Consider the following 23,569-nt stretch of genomic DNA (forward strand, 5'->3'; position numbering starts at 1 on the left):
GAGACAAAGACATTCACCCCTCACACAGTTTGAACTCCTGGGTAGAAACAGATTCCAATGCTGGCCAGCCTCTGTAGCTCCCAGTCCCCCTTCAAACTCCTGAGGCATTGGAGCAAGGTCCTCACCTTGCATGAAGATAATTAGGTGTGCTGAAGAAAGCCAGACACTGCTCTTTCTTAGCTCTGCATCCTTTACAAGTTACCATCACTCCTTCTCTTTGAACCTCTGACTTGTCCATGGTAAAGTGCCTGTGATTCTTAAAGAGATAAAAACACAACCTCTATAAAGCACCTGGCATAGTGCCTGGCACAGGTGGGTGTTTCACAAATGTTAATTCCTTCCTATCCCACTATGGGAGTCCATATCCTCTTGGGTAGGCTGCCTCTGGTTTCCATTGTGTCATCAGAGCCATACTAAGTCCACGTGTTGGAAATGGATCCCAAGAACTAATTTCTGGGCTGAGTTATGCCTACCAACTTCCCTGATACTTACTTCTGTCTCTCCATTTATCAAATGGAAATGTTTGCATTTGGCCTCTGCCTGTTGGAGTAACCAAAATGCTTAGCATCCTGATTATCAATAGAGGTTTTGGAGAGGTCCTATGCTGCCATCTGTTTGACTACATACTGCCTTTTATGTGTAATAAGCATTCTTTCTTACATTTGTCTAGAATTTGCAGTTCACAAAGTACACTCATATATAAAGGCTTGCTTAGAACTGATCTTGGCAGCAATCCTATGAGACAAGTAAAAGGTAGGTTAAGCATTATAATCCTCATTTTAGAGATGGGAAAACTGAATCTCAAAAAGGTTGAAAGACTTGTCTAGGGGACAGTGTGTGGGTAAATGAGAAGTTAAGATTAGCTAAACTGGCATTTCCTGACTACGTATCTAGTGTTTATTTACGGAAAAGGCACTATGGTGGCCAAGTGGCTCACAGTCACACAGCTCTGTGCCTCAGTTTATTCATCTGTAAAATGAAGATAATAATAATATATTCTGAATGCTATTGTGGAAATTCAAGGAGATAGTTCACAGAATGGCATGGATACTGTCGTACACTGCCTAGTTTCCGAACCCCACCCCGATCCATGAGAATGGCCCATAGCTCAAGAGGTCACCTTCTTTCCCCAGGTGAAGCCTGCATCCAATGACTGCTCAATGTGGGTGTATAAAGGCCTGGCTCTCTTGCCAGGGCCACCGTACCTCCTGGTGAATGGACTGAGGCTCGCATTATGACTGCGTTGCAGCTCAACTGTTCTTTCCCTTCAGTCCTTCCTTTACATTTACATAGGTGAGGATCCAGCCATTAAATGCTTCACATGATAACCTCTATTGCATGCTAGGCTTCGTATGCATACACAAAAACCATCCTCTATCAGTCAGACCCCTTACTTGCAGGGGCAAAGAGGCCAGTCTGGGTTAGATGTGTACCCTGTTTTTACAACAGAACAAGACAAACAGGCCCTCCTGAGATGTAAGTTCATGGCCTTAGCCCTAGCCCTGAAACTCAGCCATCTGAGACAGCTTTAGGTCTGAGGCAACCCCAGACTTTGGGTTGTTGGTTCCTGGGCACAGCCTCCTTTTGCCAATGTTGCAATCCGTTGTAAGAGACCACAGGTTGATCACCCGTTCCTGTTACTGAGCACAGAGAGGTTTGTAGGCCAGTCTCTCCAGGAATTCTGACGCACTGCAAAATCCCATGGTCTGAATACCTTCCCTGTGAAAGCCCCTGGCCTCAGAAAAGGAAGCTAGCTTAAGTGACCAACATTTGGGGCAGAGCTTCCGAGGGCCCAGCCACCGTGTTACATGCAACAATCAACAGAGATATTCTTTGACTTGAGTTGTTTTTCTGGGTATAAGACCCTATAATTAAAATCAGCTCTCCAACTCCCCTTCCTCCAAACAAGTATACAATGTAAGGAGGAAAATGCAAATTGAACAGTTGCTAGCCCTTCCCCCGCTTCCAAAAAGATTGCCACCCCAAGCCTCCCCTGCTGGAAGTTCTCAAGTCCCGAACTATACCCCAATCCTGAGGCCCTTGAGAAGGTTGAAGGAATGTGAGTGTGGAGGCCGGAGCCCGCCTCGCCCTGTAGGCTGCTCCTCTTGCTTTTCCCTTTGGATGTTACAGTTTAGCTCTGTGACTTATAATTGCCTGAATTCCCCACCCATGCTTTCTCTTACTTTGGGGCTTCTCATCCTCCCTCTTCCTCCAGCTTCCTCCTCTAACCCCACTCCCATGCTTGAGTGGGGTGTTCCTCTTCTGTTCTCCCACAAAACCCTGTGCCTCCTTCATCATTGAATATATTATGTGGTGATGTAGTTTTCTGGAGGTGTGAAGACTATGAATCCTATGAAGACACATATACACCTACCTTGTTGACCGTCGTATCCTCAGAATCTAATATTGCACCTGGCACACAGTGGTTGGGAGTAAATATTCATGAGGCAAACACACATTAGGAAGGACTCTTTTGTTACGGTTGTTGGTTGTTGTTGCAAGTGACATAACCCCACCTTGATCTAGCGGACTGACGGCTCTACCACCTTGTGTTTTGCAGCACGAGAGGAAGAGGAACTGCACCTCTTCCTTCAGTTTCAGCTTGAATAATATCAGGAAGATTTGTATCAGTCTGAGTTGGGTCATGTACCCGATGTACTGTAACTGAGGATGGGGTAAGCTGGTTGGAGTTTGCAATGCTGTTCACATAGCCAAGATATGGAAAGAACCTAAATGTTAACTGATGGATGAATGGATAAGGAAATTGTGGTGTATATGTATATATACACACTGGAATATTCATTCAGCCTTAAAAAAGAAGGAAATCCTAACATTTGTGACAACATGGATGGATCTAGAGGGAATTATGTTGAGTGAAATAAGACAGACACAAAAAGACATTTCCTGCAAGAGCTTGCTTACATGTGGAATCTAAAATAGTCAAGTTTAAAGAAGAGAGAATACTGGTTGTCAGGAGCAGGAGAAAAGTGGAAATGCAGATGTGATAAAGGGTACAAAGTTTCAGTTATACAAGATAAATAAGTTCTGGAGGTTTACTATTAATATATCACATAGTACTTGTAAGTAACAATACTGTATTGTATACTTAAAATTGCTAAGAGGGTATATCTTATGTTATATGTTCTTACCAATAATAGTAATAATAATGGTAATAATTAAGGGGCAGGAGGACACTTCGGAAGGTGACAGATGTGTTTATGGCCTTGATGGCAGTGATGGTTTCATAGGAGTGTACTTATTCCCAAGCTAATTGAGATGTAAATATTAAATATGTACAGCTTTTTATATGTCAATTGTACCTCAATAAAGTAGTTTTAAAATGGTTGGACTGAGAAAAGGAGGAGCTGCTCAGCAACATGAGACTGGGTGCTGGGCAGACAAAGCCTCACACATAAATTACTGAACCAACGGACTCATGTCTGTGAGCTTTGTGGCCGTGGATGCACCATGCCAACGTAGTCAAGGATTCTTTAATGTGTACCTTACTGGATTAGTTCCCTCTGTTTTCATTTGTATTGACTCCTCAGTTCCCTTATGGGTTGCTTGTTGACTCTTGCGGAATTATTTAAGTAAGACTTTGGTTGCAGGAGGTGGACACACTTGAGCTGGTTTTGGCGGTAATGGGGAATTTGTGAGACATGACACAGTGACAGGAAATGCAGCCAGATGTTGTGAGAGGCAGTAACTAGGAGTAGGAAAGTTATGAGAAGTTAAGGCAGTAGTAATTTTCTCTCTATTAAAGGCCATAATGTTATCATTCCTGCCTCTATCTGTTTGCTTTGTTCTTCTCTCTCAGCAGAATGGTCTTCTCTGCTTCTCTGTGCACCTGCAGAAGGTGACCACCCTAAGGCTTATGGATTCAGGAGTGCTCAGTTTGAGAGCAGTTACCCGCTGCCTGGCCCCTGTGAACTCTAGTCCCAGTTTCTTATTCCTGGTGCTGGCTTAGTTTGAGGCAGCTGCCCACCGTAAGCCCAGTGAGCCATGGCCTGGGGACAAGGTCAGGTACATGTGTAATCAGTTGGCTCTGTGAGTTGTGGTGGTGGTGATGGAGGTAGCTCCCAGAAGAGTGGATTACAGGTTAAAAAGAGTCTGTATATCTTGACCACAATTGATGTGAACTTGTAAGTTTCTATGTGTGACCATTTACAAAGTTATGATCGGAAGTCTCATTTATTTATGGTGATGTATGAGTTTGTGTGTGTGTGTGTGTGTGTGTGTGTGTGAAAGAGAGAGAGAGAGAGACAGAGAGAGAGAGAGAGAGAATGAGAATATGAGTGGTGGTTTCCCATTCATTTCTCTATGGACCAAATCCTGGGCTATGAGCTGGACATATAATAGTAAACAAAATAGACATGGTGCTTGCTGTGACCTGCCCTGGGAGACAGATATTATATGGAGGATCACATAAATGCAGAGTCTGAGCTGAAGTCTTAAGGGTGACTTCAGCTTCCTCCAGATCCATAATTCCCTCCAGATCCATCCATGTTGTCACAAATGTTAGGATTTCCTTCTTTTTTAAGGTTGAATAATATTCCAGTGTGTATATATATATATGGTATATATATATATACCACAATTTCCATATCCATTCATAGGTAACTAGTCAGTGGAGCAGGGGAGGGAAGGGTGTTCCATGCCTGTGTCAAGGTCCTGAGGTGAGAGAAAGAGGTGAATTTGAGAAACCAAAAAGATGGTGTGGCTGTAGTTCAGAGAACAAGGGAGGTTGTTTCACAAGCTGAGTCTGGAGCCAGGCTAAGCAGATTCTTAGGAACGCTGCAAAAACTTAAGGGTTTATCTACGACTGTGTATAAACAACTACGGTCATAGATAAACAAGTTGGAAAACAACTCAAGGGTTTACAGTTATCAGCATTGTAAAACTGATTCCATGTATTTTCAAACCTCAGATCCCTTGCTCTGACCTCGCGTGTCTAAGCTAGCAGGAAGCAGGATGCACCTGTCCCCTGGCTGGAATGAAGGGACCCACCCAAGCTCTCAGTCTTCCCAGCATCCAGGGCCCCCCTGCTTGTGTGTGGTCTAGATTTCCATTCCCATAGTAGGACTTTCTTTGGGAGCCTTCAGGTCTCTCCTGCCAGAGGGCTTCACCTGGGACTGTCTCAATTCAAGAGAGGGGTTCTAATAACATTAAACCTCAATATCTTGCTCCTCCATTCCTGACACCTCCCTTTTCTTCTACCCTTCCCCTACCTCCTTCTTCCCTGTGCCTCAGGCTGGCAGGTTAGTGCTGGAGCAAGTGGCCAGTCACCATCATTGGGGTTGCGGATCCTCAAGGTTCTTCAGAAGCCCCCTCACCATGACCAAGAGTCCCCAGTCACTCGGAATTCCAAGGTTCCCAAATGCCAGCTCTCTCACTCCTCCCAGTGTTCTCCATTTCTGGGATGTCGGGCTCCAGGCTTCTCAGATGCACTGAGTTCCCTAGGCTAAGCCACTGATCCCTCAGAACTTCATAGCCTTAGAGTAGAGGGAGGCAGGCCTGCAAAGAAGAGTTCTGGGGTGGACCAGGCACTGGAGTGCTACAGATGCTCATAAATCGTCCCTTTACCCTGGATGTGCCCAGTGTTGGGACCACCAGGGAACCCCCAGCCTTGCATGCTGATCGACTTGTAGTCCCCTGGTCCTGACTGGAAGCCTAGTTTTCTCTCTTATGACTGACCCTGGACCAGCCAGGCCCCTAGCTCCCCAGGGAAGAAATCCAATCTATTTCCTCTGATAGTAATGACTAATACTTAAATAATGCTGACCACATGCCAAGCATTTTACAGTTGTTAGCCCAGTCCTCACAAGCACTTTGTGAGGTGGACAAGAGTCTTACCCTCATTTTATAGATGTGGCCCAGGATTCCACAGCTATAGTTCACGAGGCTGGAATTTGAACCTCTGGCCACCAGAGCCCACCTTACTGTGTCCTCCTCCTGTTGTCATAACAGAAAAGTACAACACCATGATGACACAACAGGCTATCCTGGTAGGTTCCCAGGCTGCCCCAATACCCAACTTTCTAGGTTTACAAAGTTGACATTTACAAAGTTTCCAGGTTTACAAATCTAGTTTCTGATTCTTTAGGCCAGCAGGAATTTCTCTACAAAAGCTGCTTCAAAAATTTCCAGCCAAGCCTTACACACCTTGGCATTACATCTTGGTGAGCCAAGGCGGAAGAGAGCAGGAAGTGAAAGCCCCATGGGAAGTCCCTGTGGTCCGGAGCACCCAGGCGGGGTGGGGGGTGGGGGCTTTCCTGTGGCCAGCTCCGGGTACCTCCCAGACCCATTCAGGCCCTGTGAGTTGAATGAAGAGACCCTGGGAATGAGTCCAGGTCTGCAGGGTTAGAGGAAATTGAAGGCCCTTACCAGATCCCTGTTGAGAAGTTTATGAATTATGAGCCCTTCTCCAAAAGACAGTGTTCCTCCCTCTCAGAAGGGACAGGTTGAAGGTGGCAGGATTGGTGGCAGCCAGTAGGCTGGTCTGTTTCTTCCTCTCTCTTTCATCTGCATATGAAGGCATTACCTGAAGCAAGGACCTGTGTAAATGCATATGATTTACAGAGCATTTTATAGTTTGTGTGTCATCCATCCTTCCAGTGAGCCCAAAGTCTAAGATAGGGCAGGGAGCATCAGGTCCATTTTGCAGCTGTCAAAATGAGGTCTGAAGGGCAGAAGTGGTGTTCCCACACACACACAACTGGTTGGCTGCAGACCTGGGGACTAGACCCAGGACTTCGTCCTGCCTGGGGGTCTCTTGCCACTGCTGCCCATCAACTTGGATGGCTTTAAGCATTTGTGAGTTGTCTGCTCCCTGATGGCAGAATGCAGAGACATGAAGCTACAGCAGGTTCGTTCTCAATGGCAAAAAGGAGGAGAAGTGTTCAGAACATCAGGTGCTTCTAGAGAAGGCACGGGGAGAGTATCTGGCCTTGTGGACAATGTCATGGCAGCGGCCAGGTATAGGGCATGGGGGTAACTGGAAGCAGGGATGGACCCTGTTATTCCCTAAGACATGGCTTCCACATGGTGCTCAAACAAGGACTTTGCCCTTGCTGTTCCCTCCACCTGGAATATTCTTCCCCTTCCTTGACATTGCTCAGGTCTCTGCTCCTATGTCACCCTCTCAGAGAAGGCTTCCCTGGCCACTTTCCCTAATATAGCCACCCATTCCTAGGTCCCTCTAAAACGTATCCTGCTTTTGATTTTCCCTATGGCAATATGTCCTATGAAGTTATTTTATTTGTTAACTCGTTTCTTGTCTGTTTTCCTTCGTTAGGGCATTGTGGACCTTGTCTGGCTTGTTCCCAAGGCCTGGAAGAGTGCCCGGCACACAGGATTAAGCCAACACATGTGTTTTGAATGAATGTGTGCACACATGCATGAGCTGGCGGCAGTCGGGTTGGGGTAAGCATGAAGGCCCAGCTCAGTTCTCTACATGTGACCTCTCATCTTACGCAGATAAGAACCAGTTTGGTTTCTGCTTGCCTGAGTCACTCTCCTGGAAACGGGGCCTGCTTGCCATCAAGTCAGCCATCAGCCGGCCCATGTCCTCATGCTGGCCAGCCCTTTGTGAGTGTGTGGGAGGAGAGGCTGGGCTCCTCCTTGTACTCTCTGAGGTGTTCTGGAAGGAGGAGCAGCTCCACCCTGGGAGGGGCTGTGGCCCAGGTACTGCCTGGATGCTACTTTATGGGCAGCAGCTCAGTCTAAAGTTAGAGTCTAGAAGACCGCGGAAGACCTCCTGTCCTATCAGGCCTCCCCATGGCTTTAGGTAAGCTCCTTCCACTCTTATTTTTCCACCTGAGAAATGAGAGAGGAAAATATCTACAATTGGTGTTTACCAAATGCTTTCAGGCTCTGGTGAACAAGTGTCCAGGAAAATGTCAAGTGCATGGGGCTCCAGGCCTGTCTGGGGGACCTGGGCACAGGGAGGCATCCATGGGAGACCATGCAGGCACTCTGAAGGGCTACAAGCCTAGTGCCTGCTGGGGCAGCCGGTGAACAGAGAGGGGTGACTGCTGTGACAAAAGTCATAGAGTCCTTGGAGTGTGGGGGTCATTTTCCACTGTTGATAGAATAGGGAAATTGGTGAAATAGCTCTGTTAAATGAGAGAAAGAACAGTGTGAACTCAATGAGAAATACTAATAGAATGTGGCACTGAGCCACAAGGTCTGAGGGTTGATTGACAGGGAAGGGTGGGGACTGTGGAGAATTAAGGACTTGGCACTAGTCAGTTCCACCAGATAGTTGTCACAAGAGAATGCAGGCCCAGGTGGCCAGAACTTCTCACTTTTCCAGAAGAGTCAGATATTCTGATTTCATTGCATATAGTATTCTGATTAAATAAGACAATAAAGCAAGCAGATAAAATATTTAAATTATAAGCTGCCAGTTTGCAACCTCTGGTTAGGATTTGTGTGGCACAAAGGAAAAAACACTCAGGATCATTGCTCTGTAGACTCTAATTTTAAGTTTCTAATTTAAAATAGGCCCCTGAGTCTGGGTGTAGTGGCTCACGTCTGTAATCCCAGCACTTTGGGAGGCCAAAGTGGGTGGATCACTTGAGGTCAAGAGTTCAAGACCTGCCTGGTCAACGTGGTGAAACCCCATCTCTATTAAAAATACAAAAATTAGCTGGGCGTGGTGGTGCATGCCTGCAATCCCAGCTATTTGGGTGGCTGAGGCAGGAGAATTGCTGGAACTTGGGAGGCGGAGGTTGCAGTGAACGGAGATCACACCACTGCACTCCAGTCTGGGCAACAGAGAGAAACACTCTGTCTTAAAAAAATAAATAAATAAAGATAAATAAAATAAAATAAAATTGGCCTCTAATGAGCAGGCCATTCTCCTTTCTGGGTCTTACTTTCCTTACTCTCCTTTCTGGGTGTTAAGAGGAGGTCTACAGGAAGCTGAACAACTCTTAGCTTGTAGTAAGCACAGTGGAAGTGTCAGCTCTTAATGTGTCATGGACACATTACAAGCTAGGCGCCGTGCTGAGCTCTTTACATGGGTTATCCCACTGAATCCTCTCAATAACCCCATGAGGAAGGACTATTATTGCTCACATTTTCACAAGAGGAAATGGATATAGAGAGATTAGGTAATTTGCCCATGGCCAGACAGCTGGTATAAGAGGAGGAGGTGGGTTGACTGCAGACAGTCTGTCTTCAAACCACTACACTATGTTATGGGGGCACAGAGACTTAATGAAATCATGGAGAGGGGAATTGCTTTGTCAACCACAAGCAGTTATTCCGGGGGCAGCAGATCCTCCCCTGTCCCCCAGTGGGTACAATGGTCCCTGGTGGGTTGTGCTACAATGTTAGCCCATGGTCTTATGTGTTTTTCAAATGTGTAAAGTAGGATGCTGGAACCACTCTTAGAACCAGATAGTGATACATTGTGAAGAAATAAATCTCTGTGCTTAAAACTGGTTCATCCCAAAATATTTTGAACTGACACACAATAGGTGCTAAATAAATGTGTGTGAACTTGAATTGGATTGAATTTGGGAAAGAAATGCAATAAACTTAGTGAAGACACCATGTTCCCTGGGCAGAGGAACCACATTCTCCATCTAAGTAAGGCCAGGAATATGGGAAGTATCAATGTTTGCCAAGCACAGAACAGGGTGCCAAGAAGAGAAAAGTTGAGGGGATTCGTACTCTGACTGGAAACTGGAAGGGTGAGAACAGAGGGTAAAGGATAGAGATGGAACCATGTGCATACACTTTGTGTTACCTTGGACTAGTCATTCATTTCTCTGGACCTCTGCTTTCTCTCTACACAATGGGGTCCCACCATTTCTCTCACAGCTGACTTGTATGAAGAAGGAGGTAGAGGAGGAGGAGAAGGTGAAGACAATGCTGACTAAAAGGGTAAATCCTTTTTAGGATCCAAGTCTGAAAACAATTTTAGGCTACTAGATATGAACAGTATCTTGATTATATAGTTGAAGGAAATTAAAGATGAATGTTTTAATGAATAATTAATCAGAACAAAAATGATTGATTACTAATATATCTGCTATGGTTTATTTTACCAAGTGGCAGACTCACTAAGGTTTTTGAATACTCCTGTGTGATTGCTCTATGTATGTATGTATGTATGTATCTATCTATCTATCTATCTATCTATCTATCTGTTGTCTAATAAAATGGATCACATCTCTGCTAATAAAAACAGACTACACTGGCAGGGTACAATTGCAATCATTAATTGTGCCTGCAATTTGCAGCAACAGCCACCAGAGGTGCCAGTGCCCTTTAAGGGTTGATAATTTAGAATAACCCAATTATCTGAGTTTTTCAGGGACTGAGGGGTTTGCCAAGGTGTAGAACTTTCAGTAATAAAGTCAAGAAAGTCCTAGACAAACCAAGATAATTGTCACTCTAGTCCATAACCAGGTAAAGAGCTTTGCCTGTAACCTGTGTAAGGTTTTAGAATCATTTCTTTCCTTATTATCAAAAATCCTCCCTGAATTTTCAAGCAATTATGAACTAAATAGTTACTCTATAGATGGGAGTTCAGCCCAAAAGAAACACCGTAGGAACAAATGTAATTCTTGCTTCTGTTAACCATGCAATGAAGCAGAGAGAAAAAAGTCAGCGGCCTCTTTAGCAGGACTGCAGTGTGGGAAGAAATAACAAACCTGGGTTTCAATCCTGGCCTGTCCAGGATCTGGAGCAAGTGAGTTAATCTTTCTAAGCCTTGAGTTCTCCTTCTTCTTCTCCTTTTTTTTTTTTTCAAAGTGAAAGCAAGTTTATTAAGAAAGTAAAGGAATAAAAGAATGGCCACTCCATAGACAGAGTAGCCTGAACCTTGAGTTCTTCTATAAAGTGACTATGAATTTGTACTCATTTTGAAAGTGGGTGTCAATATGTCTGTCCACGTTGCACAGCTGTTATGTAGACAAAAGGAGATCTGTGTGAAAGTGTAACACAGAGCCTAAACTACAACAACTAAGCAACACAGTTGTCCCCTTCCCTATGGTGTCTGTTCTTCTCCATTTCCTCCTGCCTGCAGGGGAATTATAAAACTAATCATCAAAGCCAAGAAGGCAAGAGCAAACATGTACCTCTGAAAACACAAGATAACTACATAAGTAATGACTTTCAGGGCAGATCCATAGCTAACCCATAAACTGCTGGGGCAAAAATCATCTTGGAAAGTTCTGAACCTCAGAAAGGACTCACATTAAGTTAACCATCTAGATCTAAGAGGAGAGCAGCTTCTTGTAGATAACAGTTGGCTTATATACGCTGTCCTGATCCCCTTCATCATCCAGGAGAGCAGAGGTGCTCACTCTGATAGCAGCAAGCCTGGGGGCTGCAGCTTGGAGAGTAGAGGTACTCGGGGACAGATGTCTCCAAACCTGTCCTGCTGCCTTAGGGAACTTTTAATAAGTTGACGGATTTGGTTAAAATTAACTTGGTTACTTGGCAGGACTGGGTCAGTGGGGACTAACAAAAAGAAGACATCAGATTATACCCTGGGGGTTTGTATTTCTTGTGCTTCTTTCTATTCTTTGTACTAAAGTATTTACCCATGACTCGGAAAGAGCAACTGGAGTCTTTGCAGCATTACCTTAGCAAAAATTTACAAAGTTTGGAAAACAATATTGCTCATATTGTGTGGTGTGTCCTGTGACACTCAGGATTCAAGTGTTGGCTGAAACCACTAAATGTGAGATGAAGTCGTTACAAGGCAGGGTGCACATCTGTCCACCCAAAGCTGGATGCCAACATTTCACAAATAGTACTTGGGTGACACAAATGCAGCTCCAGGAGGTCCAGATGAAAATGTTTGTACTGAAATTTGTTAAAGCTTCCCGACAAACTGGATTTGTCAGTAAGGATTGTTTTCTGCAAGGGGGGTGAAACTTGTGGGGTGAGCCATTTGGGCTGAGGAGGAGGGAAGTTGGAGCTGAGAAATGTGGAGACAATTTCCCTTTAGAAGGGCTGAATCTTCCTGCCTCTCTGGGGTGCTGCAGCCCACAGGATCCAATTGTGTATATGTCTCCCCAGCTCCCCATTCAGTGATATCACGTCAGTAGCTTGAAATTATCCGTGGTAGGCGTATTATGTCACGGAAATTGGCAAATGGAAACTTTTCTTGGAGATTCAATTGTTAAACATTTACCAGTGCAGCACTGCTCTGCCTTCAGGGTCAATGACCCCATCCAAGTTTAATCCATCTGTCCACTGTCTCCAACATGATCTTAATAAAATACACCTGACAACATTACCCTCTTATTCAGTTTTTTAATAGGTAAGTTTCCAGCTCATTGGGGTGGCATTAAAGGCCATTCCTTCTCTGGACCTCACCCAACTTTTCAAATCACTTTTCCTACCCCTACCTCTAAATGCCACTCAAACTCCAGCCATCCTGAATAATTAGACTTTTAAAAAGTAGATTATGGGTCGGACACAGTGGCTCATGCCTGTAATCCCAGCACTTTGGGAGGCCAAGATGGGTGGATCAGCTGAGGTCGCGAGTTTGAGACCAGCATGACCAACGTGGTGAATCCCTGTCTCTACTAAAAATACAAATTAGCGGGGGGATGGTGGCACATGCCTGTAATCCCAGCTATGTGAGAGGTTGAGGCAGGAGAATTGCTTGAACCCGGGAGGCAGAGGTTGCAGGGAGCTGAGATTGCTCCATTGCGCTCCAGCCTGGGCAACAAGAGCGAAACTCCATCTCAAAAAAAAAAAACCACACAGTAGATTACATCAGATACCTCTGGCCTAGATTGTTTATGACCACCTCTACTGCTATGAATAACTAGAAAAGCTAGACAAAACATATTTCCAAAAGATCTCTTTGGAGGCATCAGAGAATGGCCAAGGCTGTAAGGAACTGTCTGAGCCCAGTGAGGTGGAGCACAGCACTGGCGCCCTTTACTCTTGGGCACATGTGCTGGTTTCAAAAACTTCAGCTGAGATTTTGAGCATTCACGGAACTTGGTGGGGGAGATAAAATTTGTACCTTATATCCTACCTACAAGGAGGGTCCCTGATAATCCCCACCCAATTTGGAAATCTGGGTCAGCCTTCACAGGTACTGAAGCCCTCCTCTGAATGATCTCAAGTCCTGCTAGGATAGAGGTTACCTGCTTTTGAAAGGCTCCTGGCCTACCTGTCCAGCAGGAGCAAAAGTGAACCATCTCAGGGTACAGATAACAATCACCCAGAGCCTTGACTGACCTCTACAGTGTTTAATATATAGTATTCAGCAGTCATTAAAAAGGAATGAGGCACATGCAAGAAGACCTTTGTATCAGGGAGAAACAGGCCATAAATGGAGATCCAGCAGGGATTCAAATCATGGATTTGAATCGGGGCAGACTTTGAAAGAACTATGGAGAATATACTCAAAGATTTAAAACACAAGACTGGAATTTTTGGCAGAGAACTAACAATTACACAAAAAAGGAACCAAATGGAAATCCTAGAACTGAAAGATACAATTAACCAATGTTGAGAAATAGCCAACATCTATTGAACACTTCCCATGTGGGTGGCTGTGCTAAACGCTTTACAGGCACCAGCACAAGATATGTCTCCTTGCAGCAGTGCAGTGTCCCTCCTAAGACACGGACAGCCTGGTTTCCCTATCGCTCTGCTTCACCAAAACCCCTTTACATGGGGCTTAGACACTCCTGTTGTCTCTAGTGTCTGGTAGCACAGGGCTCAGCACATAGAAGGCACTAGATACAATTGTGATGACCAGGAGCTCCGATGAAAGCTGTGGGTGCTGACTGGGAAGGCATAGTCCTTTATGTGCTGTGGTCTTAAAGCTTCATCTAGGAAGCAGAACTGGAGGGGTGCTGAGGACCCAGAACCGAGAATAAGATTAGTCAGAGATTTCCTGTGGGCAGAAATCATAAGGACGCCAACTGTTTGGGTGAGGTAACATGAAACCAAGAGTGGATTTGTGGCCAGAAGCGTGAGGAAGAGGGAGAGAGCTTCCCCTGTCCCCTTTCTTCCTCTCCCTAAGCCACAGTGATTGACAGCCCCCTCCTTTGGAATCAGAGCAGGCTTGAGACTGGACTGGGAAAGGAGGGTGGGTCAGGATACAGAGCAGGAAGGCTGGGAGTGCACGGCAGGAGCAAGGGGCTGGGGCGTTCATTGGGCCTGATCTCTCCCACTTTAGCTGGGGTAAAGAAGCATACGCAAAAGCCACGGTGTGAGTATTCCCCAAGTGCCAGGGTCAAGGCATGATTCATCACGTGCAGCATTCCATTCAATCTGTATAGTAACTGATGACGTGGCTTCTATTATTAGCTCTATCAGATAACGAAACTGAGACCAAGACAGGCTCTGTACATTGTGTGGGGTGGCCCAGCTCGGAAATGACACAGGGGGATTCAGACCTAGACTCCATAACTCCTGCCCCAGGGACCACCCCCATCCTCACCCTCTGTGTATGGAGAAAGGGCAGGCTGGGCCACTTCTCAGGACACAGTGGGGAAATGACACAGAGCAGGGAGATTACAGGAGCCCCGAGCATCTTTTCTCCAGGAGAATACTCTCTCTCTGAATTCAGACTGGGGTCAGAGAAACATTTACCTAGGAGCCACACTGTGGGTGGGGCTTTACTTGAAATGCCGTCTGAGGGCAGTGGCCAGGATGGAACTCTCCACCATACCTTGGCAAGCCACTTCTCTTCTGCAATCTGTAAGGACATTTTTGAGAGAATTATGGCTTTCCAATTCCAGAGGACTGAAGAAAGACAGATAGGAGAGAACCTATCCCAATCAGGTGCTAGCTGCCTTCCCTTTCAGAGGGTGTGATGATAAAATGATACACTTGATGATTAACAAATGCTTCGGAAATTTTCAACCCTAATATTCCACACACTCTGGAAGTGGCAAATAAGTAGACAGGTTCATGTACATCACCTCCTTCAGCTAGTCCTCACAAAAACAAACAAATGAACAAACAAAATGCCTCTTTGGCCCTCAAAGAAGGCCCTATTTCTCAAACATGTGTCAAAAAGGATGGATGATTCACTCAAGGTCACATAGCTTGTGAGGACTGTACAGGAATACAGATATGCCATTTTGCCTAAAAAACCCCTCACCCAGGGAGTTGACACAATTTTGCAGAAATGTTCTATTTCCTCTGAAGGATGCATTCTTTAAACCTTTGGGAAATTCATTCATAGCCTTCCACCTTTGCAGGATTAACTCTTTGGACACAACGTGTTTGATTCTGATTTGTTGGTTGGAAGATTTGTTGGTTGAGAGAAAGATTCTGATTTGTTGGTTGAAAATAGTCAGACTCATCAAGATCAACTGCTGTAGTAGTAAATATTTTGACATTTTGTCTGTATTCTTGTACTGTCCTCACAAGCTGCATGACCTTGAGTGAGTCACTCATACTTTTTGTTTTTGCTTTTGTTTTGGAGATGGAGTCTTACTCTGTTACCTAGGATCATGTTGTTGGAGTGCAATGGCATGATCTTGGCTCACTGCAACCTCCACCTCCTGGGTTCAAGTGATTGTCCTGCCTCAGCCTCCCAAGTAGATGGGACTGCAGGTACGCGCCACCACCCCCTGTTAAATGTTTGCATTTTTAGTAGAGATGGAGTTTCACCATGTTGGCCAGGTTGGTCTTGAACTCCTGACTTCAGGTGATCCACCCACCTCGTCCTTCCAAAGTGCTGGGATTATAGGTGTGAGCCACTGTGCCCAGCCCACCCATTCTTTTTGAAACACGTTTGAGAAATAGTGTCTTCCTTTGAGGGCCAAGGAGACATTTTGTTTGTTCATTTGATTGTTTTTGTGAGGACTAGCTGAAGGAGGTGATGTATATTAACCTGCCTACTTATTTGCCACTTCCCAAAGTGTGTTAAATGTTAGAGTTTAAAGTTTCTGAAGCATTTGTTAATAATCAAGTGCCCGGGGCTGGAGGTCAGAAGACCTGGATTTCTCTGCATACCTTTGCCATCAGCAAGCTGTGTGACCTTGAACAGATCACTTTTTTGTCTAAGTCTTTTCTGAGTCTTCTTGAAAATAATGCCAGGTTGGGATAGGATGATTGCCAAGCTCCTGTCCAGCTCTAAAACACTGCAACCTATACTTCTGCGCCAGCACTGTCCATCCCGTAGATCATGCAGAAATTCTCTTCAACTTTTTCCTACCCATAAAATAGGAGCATGCTTACCTTTTTCCTGTCTAGAATATTGTAAGGAAGGAAGTTAATGTGTATCAGAACCCATTATGGGCCAGAAGTTCTCCTCTTCCTCCCTACACCTGCTTCCTCTCTCCCTCCCTCCCTCTTTCCCTTCCTTCCTTCCTTCCATCCATCTGTGAAAAAGACATGATCACCCTCATTCTGAGAGTGAAGAGAGAGGCTCACCTAATGAAATGATTTGTTCGAGGTGGCACACGGGTGGCACATGGCAAGTGGCAGAGGTTGAATTTAGACCCATTCCTGTCCAAATGCTGAGTTTATGTCATCGTCCCAAGACCATAACTTTAAAGACGTAAGATAGTGGGAAAATAGTTGATTTTAAAGCACCTCTCAGAAGGACTCACTTTACATCAGGGGTCAGCAGATGCAGGCCCAATCCGGTCCATCCCCTGCTTTTGCAAATACAGTTGTATTGGAACATAGCTAGGCTTGTTGCTTTATGGATTGCCAATGTCCTTTTGTGAAACAGACAGCTGAGCTGAGTAATCGTGGCCTACAGAACCTAAAATATTTACTCTCTCGTCCTTTACAGATTGTTTGCCAATCTATGGTCTGGAGTCCAAGGCTGTCCATCCTTTAAAGAACACAAAGTGACATGAGACTGTGCCATGTGCAGGCAGGGAGCCCTTTCATTTTATGAAAAAAGGGCCTTTCTGCTCAAATCTGTTTTTTAAAAAGTCAACAAACAGACTCCGGGTACCTGTCAGGCACAGTAAGGAGTTTGGTTTCCATTGTTCCTTCCCAGGAACTCAATGAAGGGGAAATAGAAATCTCAATTTTGGGGAAATTGCACAGGGGAAAAAGGGGAGGGAATCAGTTACAACACTCCATTGCGACACTTAGCAGGGCTGAAAGTGACAACAGCAAGGGTTTCTCTTTTTGGAAATGTGAGGAGGGTATTTCCGCTTCTCAGAGTGGGGCAGGGTGGCAGGCGCCTAGCTTGGGTGAGTGACTATTTCTTTATAAACCGCAATTCTGGGCCCGCAATGGCAGTCCACTGCCTTGCTGCAGTCACAGAATGGAAATCTGCAGGGGCCTCGGCAGTCACCTAATCTGTCTCCTCCTCTTCCTGTTCCATTCAGAGACGGTCGGCCGGCCCTCTGGGAGAAAACCCAGCAAGATGCAAGCCTTCAGGTAAGGCTACCCCAAGGAGGAGGAGGTGAGGGTGAATCAGCTGGAGACTGGAAACATATCACAGCTACTGGGGGCTGCCAGGTCCCACAGGGCCTGAGAACTGGGTTTGGGCTGGAGAGGATGTCCATTATTCAAGAAAGAGGTTGTTACATGTGTGGGCTTCAGGACTTGTATTTCAAAATATCGCAGATGTGGATGGTATGACCGGAGGGCTGTCTTACTTTCCCAGAGACTCAGCAACCCAGTGAGTAATAGATGCATGCCAAGGAGTGCGGCTGCGATTCAGGCCCAGCTGAATGTGCTGACAGAGAAGCAGAGAGGGGCACCAGGGCACAGCCCGAAGGCCCAGACTGATACGAGCAATGCCTGTCTGTGCTGACACGTCAGAGGGTCCCACTCTCCAGGGGCCTTGGTTTCCCCATCTGTGACATCTGTGACATGAGATTCATGATAATTCCTTGTGTGCCTTACAGGGTTGTTGTGAAAATTAAATGCACAGATAACAGCATAACAGGATTCTGTGCATTGTAAAATGCCTGAAAATCATTGTGATTTGAAAATGGAATCAGGGCTTTGTGAGATCATCACTATTGTAAAGATGTGATGCTGATAGAAATGACAGGACTGCTTGTGCATGCCCTCTGCCGCGTGACATTCCAGCAGTGAAATCATGTTGGGGTGACTTCTTCCCCAATCTGACCTTCATATTTGTCTGGGTTGAGGCTGCAAGTCAGGTTCTGTGGGTGTATGAGTGACAAGTCTCTCCCTTCCAGATATGGGGACTGTCTGCTTCCCCAGGTTGCCTCTGCCTGCTCTGATCACCTAGAAGCTCCAGGAGATCCCCCTGGAGGCCCCAGCAGGCAATGTCTAATCCCTCCAGATTGAGGCTAAATCTAGAAACTAGGATAATCACTAACAGGCCAATGCTGCCATATGCAAAGCACTTTGGTTTGCCCGGCCACCCCTCTTCGAGCGTGTAGGCTCTTCAGAGCCACCTGACGAGGTGGGTAGAGTTAGCCACACTTCACAGGTGAGGATATGAGGCCCAGGTCCCAGGACATGCTGGCTGGGGCTCTGTTTATTACATCCCACAGCTTTGAGTCCTGCTCTCAACCAGAGAGGCTCTTTACCAAGAAGAAAGGATTGAGACCCAGAAGCAAGTCACTGGCTGAGGTAGAGAGGAAGCCTGCTTGTTCCCAAGGGCAGCTGCTCCTGCAGGACTCTGAGCAGGTCACCAGCTAACGGAGGAAAGGCTCTAGGGACAGACCTTCCTGGTCTAAGGCTCAGAGCGAGTTAGCTGCAAGGTGTTCTGTCTCTTGAAACTTCTAACTAGGTGCTGTGGTAGCCACTAGTCTCAGGTGGCTATTTAAATGTATACTTAATTGAATGAAAAGAGAAGAAAATTTAAAATCGAGACCCTTGGTCACATTATCCACATGTCAAGAGCTCAACAGCCACACATGGTTAGCAGCCACCCTATTGGGCAGTGCAGCTATAGAACATTTTTGCATCCCAGAAAGTTTGTTTGGATGTTGCTGCTCTGCAGTGTGCTTTGCTGAAACAGAAGTGCCTGCCCTGGGAATCTAAGATGGGAAGCAAGTGAGGAGGGGAGTCAAATGTGCGCTAACTGCTCACCAGCTGTGAGGGTTGGGCCTGCCTCTTAACCAGTGTCAGCCTCAGTCTTCTCATCCATGCATGCCATGGGTATACTAATATACCATACCCCGGGAAGAGCTGGATGCAAATTTGACAAGTTCTGGGGGACACAGGAAGGTGCTAAGCACAAGGCTGGGCCCATGGCAGCTGTGCACTACAGCTGAGTCCTTTTCCTTTTCAGAATCTGGGATGTTAACCAGAAGACCTTCTACCTGAGGAACAACCAACTAGTTGCTGGATACTTGCAAGGACCAAATGTCAATTTAGAAGGTGAGTGCTTGCCAGGAAAGCCAATGTGTGTGGGCACTGGGTCACCTTGCCCCTCTGTCTGCAGCAGCATGGCCTGCCTGCACAAACCCTAGGTGCAACGTCCTCATCCTTATTGGGTCTTTGTACTCAAGTTTGAAGCTGGGAGGGCCTGGCTACTAAAGGGCACATATGAGGGCAGCCTGAAGAGGGCATGGAGAGGTAGAGTGTAGGTCAGGGGTCAGTGACTATAGGCACAGCGGTCCCAGGACCACAGCTGGGAAGGGCAAATACCAGAAGGCAAGGTTGACCGTTCCCTTCCTCCAGTGCCTATTAAGCCTCCACGTTCCTATGTTGTTTAAACCCCAACTCAATCCCAAATTAATCCACCATGTATAAGGCTGGGCTATGTCTCTTATTCCTGGACACCATACTCAGCCATATTCTGGTCCATGTATTAAACAAGATGGATGAACTTGAAGAAGCTTCACCCACTCTGTTCCTCAGCTTTTCCTTCAGTGGGATGATGTCAGCTGGACGACGGGATGTTCGATTCTTTTAGTTCCAGCCTTCTAGGATGTTTTCACTCCCCTGTTCGGTGTTGTAGGATGGTATTACCTCCACCTTCCCACCTTCCCTATTCCCTCGTTCTGTCTCCCCTGCCTCACTCTGAAAGTGGATGAGACCCACCTTTCCTGTCCTAGTAATTCTCCTAATGAACACACTGAAGCACAAGGAGGCTGAGATTTTTGTTGCTACGTGAGAGCATGGAGGCCTTTTAGGGAAAGAGGAGGTTCAGAGACCCCCAGGCTGCTGTGGAGCCCCACTCATGGCCTTGTGCCATTTTCCCTGCCCCTCAGCAACACACCTATTGACCTGGAGCACAGGTATCCTGGGGAAAGTGAGGGAAAGATGGAAATCATGTGGAACAACATCCAGGAGACTCAGGCCTCTAGGAGTAACTGGATAGTGTGCTTGGTTTAATCTTCTGTTTAGATGCAGACCAGGAAGATGAGACCTCTCTGCCCTTCTGACCTTAGGATTTTAGTTTTGTGGGACCAGGGGAGACAGAAAAATACCCAGGGTCTCTTCATTATTGCTGCCTCCTCTTCTATTAACCTGACCCTCCCCTCTGCTCTTCCCCAGAAAAGATAGATGTGGTACCCATTGAGCCCCATGCTCTGTTCTTGGGAATCCATGGAGGGAAGATGTGCCTGTCCTGTGTCAAGTCTGGTGATGAGACCAGACTCCAGCTGGAGGTAAAAACCTGTTTTGGATATCGAATCACCCCAAAACCCAGTGGCTTAAAAAACCAAAATTTGTTCTTATGATTCTACGGGTTGAACAGGATTAGCTGGGTAGTTCTGTTCTATGTAGTGGAACATGCTGGGCTCACTTTGGCAGTTGCATTCAGCAGAGTGCCTGGCTTGCTCTGGGCATCTGAGATAGTCCCTCATCCTCCAGGCTCTCTTTCCCTGTGATCTCTCAGTGTTTAAGAGTCAGTTTGAGCTTCCTTACAGCATGGTGGCTGACTTCAAAAGTGATTATTCCAAAAAGACAAGTCTCAACATGCAGGTGCTTATTATAACTTCTGCTTACATCATCCTATTGGCCAAAGCCACTCATGTGGCTAAGTCTAGCCCCTTGTGAGAGGGGACTGCATAGGAATGTGAACACCAGGAGGCACAGTCACTGCGGGCCACCACTCTAACAGTCTCCCACATGACCCGAATCTCTGTGTGCTACTCCCTTGCTCAAAGGCCACCAACCCATTCGGACCTGCCCGCTTCTAGCAAAGCCCATCCTCAGGACCTTTCTCTTCCAATCCTTATCGACTCACATTGATTAGCTGGTGCCCCACCCAGAGCCCTGTGCTCCTTGATCTCATGTAACATTAGTGGGTTTCCCAGCCCTGGGAAAACATGGCTTTGTCTCAGGGGCTGGATGCAACCTTAACCTCAATGTGAGTGGCCATACTGTGGCACTGTCACATCCCTTACCAGTAGACAGGGACAGTGTTCTGGAGGGTGATTGCCTGTTCTATGAGGAGTGGGGATGGCTAGGATGTTGCATGGAACACACCACCACCTCGTCTCCTCAGAGCTCAAACCCTGACAGAACACCAACTCTACAGGTCTTGGCTTCTGCTGATGGTGCTGTGTATTTATCAGACTTATTGGTCCGAGGCCAGAGTGGCCAGATTTCCCAAAATCAAGGTGTGACAGTGAGACAGCCTCTTTGTGTCTTTGTTGTCCTAAAAACCTGGACCAGGCCAGGTGTGGTGGCTCACGCCTGTAATCCCAGCATTTTGAGAGTTCGAGGTGGGCAGATCACGAGGCCAGGAGTTTGAGACCAGCCTGGCTAACATGGTGAAACCCTGTCTCTACTAAAAACACAAAACATTAGATGGGTGTGGTGGTGCATGCCTGTAATCCTAGCTACTCAGGAGGATGAGGCAGGAGAATCGAACCCAGGAGGTGGAGGTTGCAGTGAGCCGAGATTGCGCTACTGCACTCCAGCCTGGGTGACAGAGCAAGACTCCGTCTGGGGAAAATAAATAAATACATAAATAAACCTGCGTCCCAGAGTCCCACAGAGTGGCAGACAGGAGCACCTGGGGGCTTTTAGGGTACAGCATTTCCCCTGTACTAACTCTGGGCTGTCCAGAGGGCCATGTCATGGTGTGGAGTAGAGAGGAAGGCAGCACGGGATTTCCTAGGCCTCAGCTCTCACCTACCCGTCTTTTGATTTCCAGGCAGTTAACATCACTGACCTGAGCAAGAACAGAAAACAGGACAAGCGCTTTGCCTTCGTCCGCTCAGACAGCGGCCCCACCACCAGTTTCGAGTCTGCCGCCTGCCCGGGCTGGTTCCTCTGCACAGCGATGGAAGCAGACCAGCCCGTCAGCCTCACCAATATGCCTGATGAGGGTGTCATGGTCACCAAATTCTACTTCCAGGAGGATGAGTAGTACTGCCCAGGCCTGCCTGTTTCCATTCTGGCATGGCAAGGACTGCAGGGACTACCAGTCCCCCTGCCCCAGGGCTCCCGGCTATGGGGACACTGAGGACCAGCCTTTGAGGGGTGGATCCTCAGAAGGAGTCACAAGAACCTGGTCACAGGACTCTGCCTCCTCTTCAACTGACCAACCTCCATGCTGCCTCCAGAATGATCTTTCTAATGTGTGAATCAGAGCACAGCAGCCCCTGCGCAAAGCCCTTCCATGTCGCCTCTGCATTCGGGATCAAACCCCGACCACCTGCCCAGCCTGCTCTCCTCTCCCCACAGCCTCCTCCTCCCTCATTCCACATTCCCATGCCCCAGATACATCAGGCCCCTTGATGATCCCCCACCAAGTGGCTCCCACACCCTGTTTTACAAACAAATGCCAGCCCCTGAGGAAGGTTTTTAAGAGTTTGTGGAAAATGAAAATTAAGGATTTCCTGATTTTTTTTTTTTTTTTTTTTTTTTAGTCCACGTGAAGGAGAGCACTTCATTTGGAGATTATGTTCTTTTGGGAGAGGCTGGGGGCTGAAAATATTCCTGCATTTGTGAAATGATGGTGAAAGTAAATGGCAGCTTTCCCTTTTTTTTTCTTGTTTTTGGTGATGTCCCAATTTGTAAAAATTAAAAGTTATGGTATTATGTTGGCCCCATAATTTTATTTTTTCCTTTTAAAACACTTCCATAATCTGGACTCCTCTGTCCAGGCACTGCTGCCCAGGCTCCAAGCTCCATCTCCACTCCAGATTTTTTACAGCTGCCTGTAGTACTTTACCTCCTATCAGAAGTTTCTCAGCTCCTAAGGCACTGAGCAAACGTGGCTCCTGGGGATTCTTTCCTCCTCTGCTGAAGGAATGAATTGCTCCTTGACATTGTAGAGTTTCTGGCACTTGGAGACTTGTGTGAAAGATGACTGTGCCTCTGCCTGTCTCCCCCACCAGGCTGGGAGCTCTGCAGAGCAGGAAAAAAGACTCGTATACGCAGGGCCGAGCACCTAGCCTGGCTCGGCAGGTACTCAGCGAATGAGTGCTGTATATGTTGGCTGCAAAGATCCCTACTTCCTGTCACTTCAGCTCTGTTTTACAATAAAATATTGAAAACGCCTATATTGTTGACTATGTCCTTGGCCTTGACAGGCTTTGAGTAGAGCGTGCTGGGGAAATTGAAAGACCAAGGTGTCTTTCTCACCCCAGAGGCTGGGGCCTGGCTGCCTCTTCTCTGAGAGTTCCTTTCTTCCTTCAGTCTTACTCTCCCTGGATAATATGAGAGCAAATCTGTCTGCAAAAAAGATGCGGGGCAGCACTGTCCACAATAG

The 23,569-nt window shown here is 46.5% G+C and overlaps 1 protein-coding gene across 3 annotated transcripts; it reads left to right on the forward strand.

Moving 5' to 3' along the window:
• The first annotated feature begins 7,622 nt into the window (after positions 1 to 7,622).
• On the forward strand, positions 7,623 to 23,360 carry IL1RN (interleukin 1 receptor antagonist). 3 transcript variants are annotated; one of them, XM_011959484.1, is made up of 6 exons: positions 7,660 to 7,786; positions 9,832 to 9,894; positions 17,298 to 17,349; positions 19,187 to 19,275; positions 20,398 to 20,510; positions 22,007 to 23,360. In XM_011959484.1, the coding sequence occupies exons 3-6, from the start codon at positions 17,336 to 17,338 to the stop codon at positions 22,220 to 22,222; spliced, it is 432 nt and encodes a 143-aa protein (XP_011814874.1). In that variant the 5' UTR covers positions 7,660 to 7,786; positions 9,832 to 9,894; positions 17,298 to 17,335; the 3' UTR covers positions 22,223 to 23,360. The 3 variants fall into 3 exon arrangements, with proteins under 3 accessions (XP_011814873.1, XP_011814874.1, XP_011814872.1); XM_011959483.1 differs by lacking the exon at positions 9,832 to 9,894 and having other exon boundaries at positions 7,623 to 7,786; XM_011959482.1 differs by lacking the exons at positions 7,660 to 7,786; positions 9,832 to 9,894 and having other exon boundaries at positions 17,176 to 17,349.
• Positions 23,361 to 23,569: the final 209 nt, after the last annotated feature.

This window comes from Colobus angolensis, unplaced genomic scaffold (genome assembly GCF_000951035.1).
Source record: "Colobus angolensis palliatus isolate OR3802 unplaced genomic scaffold, Cang.pa_1.0 Scaffold498, whole genome shotgun sequence".
Lineage (NCBI taxonomy): Eukaryota > Metazoa > Chordata > Mammalia > Primates > Cercopithecidae > Colobus > Colobus angolensis.

What these genes read in the sequence shown, in the direction of transcription:
- IL1RN (XM_011959482.1), top strand. Translation starts at nt 17,234, where the DNA reads ATGGAAATCTGCAGGGGCCTCGGCAGTCACCTAATCTGTCTCCTCCTC. An exon ending in ACCAAATGTCAATTTAGAAG is followed by an intron (nt 19,276 to 20,397) that starts GTGAGTGCTTGC and finishes GCTCTTCCCCAG; the next exon opens with AAAAGATAGATGTGGTACCC. An exon ending in AGACCAGACTCCAGCTGGAG is followed by an intron (nt 20,511 to 22,006) that starts GTAAAAACCTGT and finishes TTTGATTTCCAG; the next exon opens with GCAGTTAACATCACTGACCT.